The 9,662-nt window shown below is 39.7% G+C and overlaps 1 protein-coding gene across 2 annotated transcripts in view; it reads right to left on the minus strand.

Moving 5' to 3' along the window:
- Positions 1-3,874, minus strand: part of Edil3 (EGF like repeats and discoidin domains 3) — a 399,045-nt gene extending 395,171 nt beyond the window's left edge. For both annotated transcript variants that reach the window (XM_048800248.1, XM_048800247.1), the window contains exon 1: positions 3,660-3,874. In XM_048800248.1, coding sequence (XP_048656205.1) covers positions 3,660-3,726 — 67 coding nt within the window. In that variant the 5' untranslated portion in view covers positions 3,727-3,874. The remainder of the gene's footprint in view (positions 1-3,659) is intronic.
- Between the last annotated feature and the right edge of the window lie 5,788 nt (positions 3,875-9,662).

The following is a 9,662-nucleotide window of genomic DNA, read 5'->3' on the forward strand; positions in this document are numbered from 1 at the left end:
CCTTTTTTTTTTTTTTTTTGGCAAGGATTCAATAAAACTGCTACATCATAAATCATACTCAAAGCCCCTGCACCTGCGAATGTGCAGCAAACAACAAATATGAGAATTACTTTCTTAGGCTTTAAGGAAATTCAAATGAGAGAGTTTCTAAAAAATTAAACACAAATACACTCCATAGCATTATTTAAAACTCTTCAAAGGATGAAACACCTACGAATAAATAACCTAATTAAAATCTTGATCTTAAAATCAAGGAATTTAAGAGTTGAGCACTAATATAGCTGTTAAAAACTATGAAATATATTTTGTAATGGTATTGAGTAATCATGCTATTTTATTTTAGTCATGTAAATTTATTCCTTTATGGTGCTGTAATTTTGTAAGAAGGAAAAAATCACATGTATTCAGAAGGAAAAGCAAACTTTATTAAAATATTTATTTAAAGCATTTTTAGATCTGAATACATGATTTATGTGAACATTTACCTGAAGATATTTGCTAAAAAATACAACAGAGTTTTAATTTAAGGAAATGTTCAGAAGTGCAATACATTTGCATCTTTGGGGAAATCTTTGCAACTTCAAGACCATATAAGGAAGAATAGACCACTTCAATGTTCTCACCATCATTTTTATTATAAGTGTTTTTCCAAAGTCATATAATCTTAAAACAAAATACATTTTAATTCTATGAAAACATTAGAGAAATAATCCGAAAAACTTTTTCAGGACGGAAGGAAAAACTTATCGTACCATGGCAATGTAAGGCATAGCCGGATTTTGCATCTGTGACAAACTACCACAGCAGTATACTTCATTTTCAGATTATTCTTAATTTAACATTTCAAAATTATCTTTAAATATTTCAGCTTGAGTCTGAAATTAGTATTTATTTTTAAAGTATAAAGTTAGTGGTCATGCTAATTAGGAAATGAAGGCAGAAATGTGTAATAATAACAGAAACCTGTTATTTCAGCATAAATATTGATAATACTATATAAATATATAGTATTATATGGAGTAAGACTGTTATTAGTTTATCCTTATGTAGAATTAACTAAAAATCACCATTAATTAAAAACAGAAATGCAATGTCAATGATTCATAGTATTTAGGACATGTCTAGACATTTTTAGATAGTGCCATTTGCTTAAAGACTTCAGGCACAAAACTGCATGCAGGCAGTGAGGGACAGATTGCATAAGATGTCACGTGATTGCTGCAACTGTATGCACGTTATTGAATTTTTTAAAGCAAACCCATAATGATGAATAATTTAGGAGTTAATAAAATATTCAATCTGACTGATCCATTGGTTTAATTTTAAAATAAAGACAACTAATAAAAGGAGTTGCATATCTTTATCATATCCCATGCATTAATGCACAACCCAAACAGAGGGAAACACCAATTCCTATAAAGCATTAAATACATTAGATATATGGTATCGTGTGTGGAAAGAGGAACAGTCTCAGTGTAAGCACTGTGAAAGTTTGCCCAAAGTTTAATTGTGTAGAGCTTTCAGGCAAGCTGTACTCTGCCTTCTGCAGAGCTGGGAGAGGGGGAAAACAGAGAGAGAGGTTGAGTTTTTACAGAAAGAGCTGGAATAAAATGGCCAGTTCTTTCCTAAAGCCCTCTTTTCCTCTGCCCCACAGACAGGCTGAAAAAATAAATCTGAAGAATATGGAGTATAAAGCTGCCCCAGAACTATCTATGAGAACCAAAATGGAAAGCTTAGCTTGACTGATAGAGTAAGTTGTGCCCTCAGCGAGGGTATCTTTAGCAGACAAGAGTTCCCAGCAGCCAGATTTACCATGCCCCAAGGCTCCTGTCACCAGACCTGGAGAAACTAGAGCGGCCAAACATGCTATATGCACTTTCTCCTCTCCGGTCCCCGCCGCTATCCACTTCGGAGTGGGAACAGAAGGTGGAGGCACTAGCTGGGTGTAGATGCATGTGAGTGGGTGAATGTGTTCGTGTTTGGGTAGGAACAGAGGCGGGGAAGGAAGGAGGAGAGGGGAGTGCCTGCAGTTCTTCCCTTTCCCTTCTTGCTAAGGATCAAAGTGCAAAAGGAATCCAGAGGGGAAATAAAGGAAAAATAAAGACAATCAGGGCACTTATCTTTTCCTTAATGCTGGGGAATCATCCGAACACCTATGAAACCATTTCGATCCTTTAACCTTCAGTGGAGCGGATGTCGCTGCCTGATAACTAGAAGGACACTTTGGTAAACACAGTCTAGGCATACACCTACATACACGCCCGCGGGCTGGGAAAAATAGCCACATTCTGGGGGAGGGAAGGAGACCAAAGCAAAACGCGGCCATGGATCTCCACTATTGGGGATGAGAGGGCATCTGGCCAGCAACATTCGACGACTTAGGCAAAACAGTCAGTCACTCAAGAGTCCATCTAAAACAGATAGATGAGTGCATGGATGGATGGTGTAGAATATTCATGCAGTGTCTAATCTTAAATGAATTTCAGTCAACGCATTTTTAAATCCAACTACATTTTTTTTTTTTTTTTAAGAAGCACAGCGTTTTGAGACCCTGTAGTGTACTCGGCTGGCTCTCCACTTGAAGCTGTCTGCAAAGGATTCTATTACCCGCGGATCCCTTTGAAGGGGCTTCCCTTATCCGTGAGCGCAGGAGGGGCACAGATCCCCAGTACCCCCCTTAGAGTCTCTGCCGCTGCACCAAGCGCCTTCCTGACGCCAACACAGCCCCTACCAGCGGCAAGACCTAGGTCTGGACCAAGATTTGCATTGACCAGCCACCACTCTCTGAGGACCTGAAAGTCACCTAAACATCTCCATTGGAGACTCCTCGAAGTCTTGGATATTTTTTAAAGTCTGTTTTGTTTTCCTTCTTTTTCTTTTTTTCCATGCAAGTCATGGAAAGAGCGACCAGACCAGCTCTTGCAACTTTTCTGCTCCTGGGCTGGGGGCGCGAAGGTTGACTCGCACTGCAGGATTCTATTACCCAGAGTTAGGCTCCTACCTAGAGGTAGTACAGAGCAAAGCTCCAGGCCCCTGGGGTTAGAAGACGGGCGGGTTGTTGTAATCAATGCCGTGCGTCAGGGAAGGGGCGGTGAGAGAAAGCCCGTGACCTACCAGACCCCTCTCCACCTCACCCGCGGCCAAAACTCCCAGTGCCGGTTCCGGGTTGACAAATGGTTCAGCCTGGGCCCTGTGCCAGAGCACCGCACGCCAAGCACCGACCGCCCTGCGGTTCTCTAGCCTCTTCCCGCATCAACTAGACGACACCCTGGCGCCCTTGTCTCCCTGGCTTCGGCCCCTACGAAAGCCCCGCCCGGCTTCCACGGCCAGAATCATGGGCACTTGCTAGTGAAGGATCGCTCGGCGACCCAGTAGCAGAATCGCTGGTGCCGGGGAACGCCGTCATCTTCCCACCACCTTTCCCCCTCCGTCTTCCTCTTTCCTAGATCGCACCTTTCTTCCTATTCAGCCCGGAACACTCGGCTCGGACTTTGCTAGCACTTTTCCAGGGCACCCAGGGCGCGCCGCCTCTTCCGCGCCGCCCGCGGCGCTCGCCACCGGTGGCACGCACCGAGGACAGCCCGAGGGCCCCTGCGCAGCATTTCCCTGGGGACTCCCCTCCCGTCCCGCATCCAGCGATCCGGGCCCCACCGCCTCACCTTTGCCGAACTGGGGGACACCGAGGCTGAGCCCAACCAAGAGCCAGGTGAAAACCAAGCGCTTCATGATCCGGTCTTCCGGACGTGACCCTGGCTGGTCAGGGGTCGTCACCGAGAGCAGTGAAGCCGAGGTGGCCACCGCAGGTCAGCAGTAGACTCCGCCCCTGTTAGAGAATCAAGAAGATCGACTTCTTCCCGCAGGGGCTTTCTAAACAANGTGTGTACAAACAGAGGCGGCGTGCGTGTGAGCCTGAGCCTGGCAGGCGCGCTCCCTGCTCCCTGGGCGCCTGCCCGCCCCCCGCCCTCTCTCTTATTCCCTCCCGCGTTCTCCCCCACGTCTCTCTTTTTCTCCTTCTCTCCCCCTCCCCCTCTGAGGTGGCTCCTTCTGCTGGAAGAGAAAAGGGAGACAGCCGCAGCCACACCCTGGCACCTGCCACCACCTCCGAAGTTCCTACATTATTGCCTGTACCTTTTTCACACAGCTGGGTACTGAGGGGTTAAGGGGAGCATCTTTGGTGTCTGAAAGTCTCTTGGTTTCTAGCATTGGCTTTATAATTAACCACGTAAAGGATTCCCCTGAACTTCCTTTCTCAGTATAGCCCGGGAAAATAAGTAGCTGTTGGGGCACAAAGCTTCGTGAGAGACCGAACCCTGCAAAGTGAATTGTCCTGGCCCAGATTTCTCAGGAAGTGCAACTTAGTCAGCAGCCAGACGCTAATCAGCTAAGACTGGGCTGCTCCACTGTACGGACTGCATTTCAGTTATTCTAGGGCTGAGGAGAAAGGGTTGTGGACTCATATACGGATGAAAGCAAATAGGAGACATACATTCCATGCATCTAGTTAAGCAGGACATCTGTTTTAGATGAGAAATAGTGGGACGAATTTGGGGTCCATACAAGAAAATAGAATGCAATGACAGAATCTTGAAACATCACTCAGGTGGGCTTAAATTTCACTGTTACCCACCAAAACTAAAATAAATGGACTAGTTTTTGCAGTGAAAGTGATTGAACCAAAAATACAGCCCCTGGCTTACAATTGTGCTTTCTCCTCTGTTTTCGGTTAGAATGATTGCTTACTGTACATGGATTCAATTCCAGCAGTTGCAGGTAACAAAATGAAACAGCTCTTTTTGGGTTGGGCTTTTTTTTTTTTTTTTTTTTTCTTTTTCCTTCCTGGAGAGGGAGTGAGGGAGAGAAACAGAGAGAAAGTGGGCGGGGGGGAGGGGGCGGAGCACAGAAACACAGATATTGAAGGAAATACTCTCCTTGGCAAGAAGTGGAAAGAAAATTTTACCCAAGATAAGTATCCTTATAAGTATCCTTACCTGAAGGCAATTAGCCAGGCAACCATCTTCATTTATTTTCTTGAGCTCTTCAAACTTAAACTTCTGCCTTCCTTTTGGAATTTGAAGTGAGATCATCAATTCAAGGGGGATGGAAATGGATGGAAAAGTAATACCAAATAATTGCTAGGGAGAAGTAGAGACATTGTATCACAGGCAAACAACCAAAAACAATAAAAATTAATAGAAAACCCCTTTCTGAACAAGGTTTGTCAAAATCTCATGAGGGTCAAAACAGATTTTTAAAAAGTCATTTATTTACTGTCTGTTGTTATGCTTAAGTTCACAGATGTTAGAATGAGGCAGTATTGTCCAGAGTTGTAGCAAAATACTTTCAAACAATCAACTTTCAACTTTTTGGCACAACATTTTTGCTTAGATCAGTAAATATACTTCCTGTCATCATGTGGCATGTACATCATAAAGTATTTCTTTATTTTTTAAATGAGATGTTTAATATTACTTTAAGGCATTATTTCTAAAGGGTAGTACTGAATCCTGAAAATGTAAAATTAGAAACCAGTCTCTATGTGATGAGATATTCTGGATGAGAATGAGTTAAGAGGCTTTTTTAGTTTCCTGTTTTGTTCCTTATTTCCAGTTTTGAGTTAATATATTACCTTAATAAGCATGTTAGGAAGCTAAATAATTTTTGGCAACTGTATACATTACTAAACATTTATCTTTCTTTTAATTTAAAGAAGGGGTTTTTAAAACTCCAGTGGGCATAAAACTACATTAAAATGCATATTCTGTACCCAAATAACTGTAGTCATGATAATAAATGCCATTCTTTATTACCTGGTACACAATATGTGAAAGATGTTGCCAGTTTAATATCTCTCCTACTAAGTCTCATTTTCAATTAAAAAATAATAATATATGGTCTTATACTCAGGCAGCATATGCAGTTATCCCCTTTTTACCCACTTATTGATAATGACCATCTATCATTTAGTCTTTCATTTTGAAAATTTCAGGCAATTTCTGTAACTTACATTTATCCCATTCATTTCACTTTTACTGAGCTCATGTATAGCCCCTTCAAATGTTAAACATAAGAAATATTAAAAGACCACAATAAATTATAAAAGAAAGAAAAAAAGAAAAGATTAAAAAAATCTATTATGAATCTGTTACCTCACATAAAGTGCTAAGGGACCTTACTAATCACACATGATTGAGCCTACAGTTTTATAGCTTCTCCAAATTTGTGCCTAAATTGTTAAAAATGAATCTATACATCATTTGACAGCACTTCCCAAATTGTTTTCTGCAGGCCTCCTTTTCCCCAAAATGTTAATAGGTTTCTGGAAAACAACAACGTACCATGGTCAAATAATTTTGGGCAACATTACACCTTAAACCAGCTTCTTGGACATTCATGGAGCATCTTAGCAATATTAAATACTCTAAAGGTTATGTAGTTTAAACATGTCCAAGAGTATTTAATTCCACATTTTGGAAACATCTCTCTTTGTTATTATGACAAACTTTTTCTCAAAACATCTGTTAACACTTTGTAGCTTAAGTGCTATAGGGAAAATAAAGTGAAAACACTTCCTTAAAGCAGAGTTAAGTAGCAGAAAAAATTAAAAAAGAACCTGAAGAAGTTTACTGGATTTTGATATGAAATGGATATTTTCATTTCTCCCAAATTCATATATTTAACCCTAAATCCACAATGTGAAGATATCTGAAGGTGGAGTTTTAAGGATGCAATTATGTCAGAGGAGTGAAGTCCTTAAGAATGGGATTACTGTCCTTTTAAGAAAAGACTCCAGAGAGATGACCTCCCCCTGTTCTCTCCCATCTGAGGACACAATAATAAGAAAACACAGACATCTATGAAACAGGATGCAAGCACCCACCAGATACTGAATCTGCCAGTACCCTGATTTTGGATTCCCTAGTCTCCAGAATAGTTGAAAATATATGTTGTTCAAGCCACCCATTCTATTATAACCTCTTGTAGCAGTCTAAACTGACTACAATAGTTTCTTTTTTTTAATACAAACTTTTTTCTTTTAAAAAAACGACAACAACAACATTATTTTATTTATTTTTTTAATGTGGTGCTGAGGATCAAACCCAGTGCCTCACAAGTGCTAGGCAAGCACTACCATTGAGCTACAACCCCAGCCCACTGAAGCAATTTTTATGAATTATTATTATTGACTGGGAATTTAGATTCTGAAGCATACCTGGATTCAGGAATTCCTTGAATTTAGGACATAATTAAATTGGAAGACTGTCTCTATCTCTATAACTCCCTTATCTCAATTAAATCAATTAATTGCCATCTCTCAGTATTATCCTCTGTAAAATGAAGTTAATAATAGTACAAAACTCATAGTGGTAAGTTATTGTGGTGCACAAAAGTTCCTAGCCCATGTAGTAATGATGATGGATAATGATGATGTTAAGGAAACTTTAGTCATACACAGAATTCCAAAAGAGTTTTCCTTAATAGCTGACTATCTTCACTCCACATTTTCTGCCCAGACCTTGGATTATCTAGACATTTTGAAACTCATCTTTCAATTTGTCAAGTCACACACACACAAAAAAAACTAAATCCAGTATTTCATATTATCTCTGTCATTATTGACATATGGTTTAGATATGAGGTGTCCCGCAAAAGCTCACGTGTGAGACAGTACAAAAAAGTTTAGAGGTGAAATGAGTGGATTATGAGAGTTTTAACCTAATCAGTGCATTAGTTCCCTGGTAGAGATTGGATGGTGACTGTAGGCAGGAAGAGTGTGGCTGAAGGAGGTGGTCACTGAGAGTGGACCTGTGGGTTTATATGTTGTTTCTGATGAGCAAGAGCTCTCTTTGCTTCCTGATTGTTATGTCCTTAGCTGCCTTTCTCTATTGTCCCCTTCTGCCCAGATGGTGTGCTTCATCTTGATCCCAGAGCAATGGGTCCAGCTGTCTAGAGATTAAAACCTCTGAAATTGTGAGCCCCAAATAAACTCTTTCCCTTCTAAAATGATTCTTCTCAGGTCTTTTGGTTAAGCAACAAAAAGCCTGACTAAAACATTGACTATAAATGAGATATAGATATAATCTTAGATTATTTGACCAGATTACACTCAGTACTACTATTAATTCAGCTAAGAACAGCTGGATCTCTGACCTATAGAACTGTAAGGTAATAAATTGATGTTGTTTTAAAATGCCAAGTTTGTAGTCTTTTGTGTTGCAGCAATAGAAACTTTAATAATAGGTCACTGTTATCCTTTTTCTTTAGTGAGAAGGATAATGCATAGAGAGAAGTTAATTGATTAAGTTAGTGTTGGAGCTAATAATTGAATAAAAGCAATCTGAATCCTGAGCCCACCACACTACATTTTGCTACCACCAATTATGGAGAGTTCACTGTATGCTAAATGGTACATTTTTTACAAATATTGTTTCCCTAAATAATCTCCCAAACAACTTCTTGAGGTAAATGTTTTCAGCTGAGGAAACCAAGCATCAAAACATTTTAGTATTTTGTCCAGGATCAAAGAGGCCATGAGAGATGCAGACAAGATCCAGTATCTGACTCCTGGTATGATTCCAGGAGTTGTTTTCGTAACTATTATGTTCTAATGCTTGTTTAGACAGTGGTGTAACTAACTTTATATATATTACGTTTTTAATATAAGTACCTAAAATTGTAACTGTCAATTTTAGTACACTCCACATTCTCTTGTCCTTCTTGATTTGTTAATTTAGAATATATATTGCTTGAATGTAGAGTTCCAAGCACATTTTTTAATTCTCTAAAATATTTGCATAACTCATAACACTTTTTCACTCCTGCCAGCTAGAAGGCCTCTTATGAAGCCCACTAGCTGAATTCCCATCTCCCCTGAAGACCTAACCAAATTATTCCAACAACACAGAACCATCGTTTCTTAGAATTACCAGTGCTTTTCACTCTTCTTTGGTTGTTTGATTCATGTTAATTTTATCTTTCAAAGGAATTATAAATGACTCCTGCTATTTAGATAATTGCATGCCTTAGACATAGCTGAGTGTTATGTTAAAATTCTTTGGTCTCTCTACTAGGAACACTAGGGAAAATTAATCTTTAAGGCCACAAGTTTTATACTAAATCTCTAGTTTCCAGTTTTCCCCTGCTCGACTCCCAGATGAATGCTGCTTCCAGAGAATGTGCAAGGTCTATGAGCAAGAGGTCACCTTTGCCTCCAATGTCTGACCTTGGTAAGAGAAATTTCTGGTGCTTCTAATTCCTTCCCTCCAGTTTCCTCAGCCAATTTCAATAACTCAGTTTTTTAAAAATTATTTTTTTAGGTGTTGATGGACCTTTATTTAATTTATTTATATGCGGTACTGAGAATCAAACCCAGTACCTCACACATGCCAGGCAAGCACTCTACCACTGACCTACAACTCCAGCCCACAGTGACTCAGTTTTTATCTTCCTGAAATATTTCTGAATATATATGTATACAATGAAATTTCAGTGGTATTAAAGTGCCAGGAGGTAATATTTTCCCTTCTAATGATATTCTTTTCCTTGTCCAAGGTCTCCTCCCTCTCCAGACCAACTGTCAGTAGATAGTAACGACTGCTTCTATATTGTTTATACACACAAACACATACACAAATACAAATGCACAAATATATATATATATATAT

This window comes from Marmota marmota, unplaced genomic scaffold (genome assembly GCF_001458135.2).
Source record: "Marmota marmota marmota unplaced genomic scaffold, marMar, whole genome shotgun sequence".
Taxonomy (NCBI): Eukaryota; Metazoa; Chordata; class Mammalia; order Rodentia; family Sciuridae; genus Marmota; species Marmota marmota.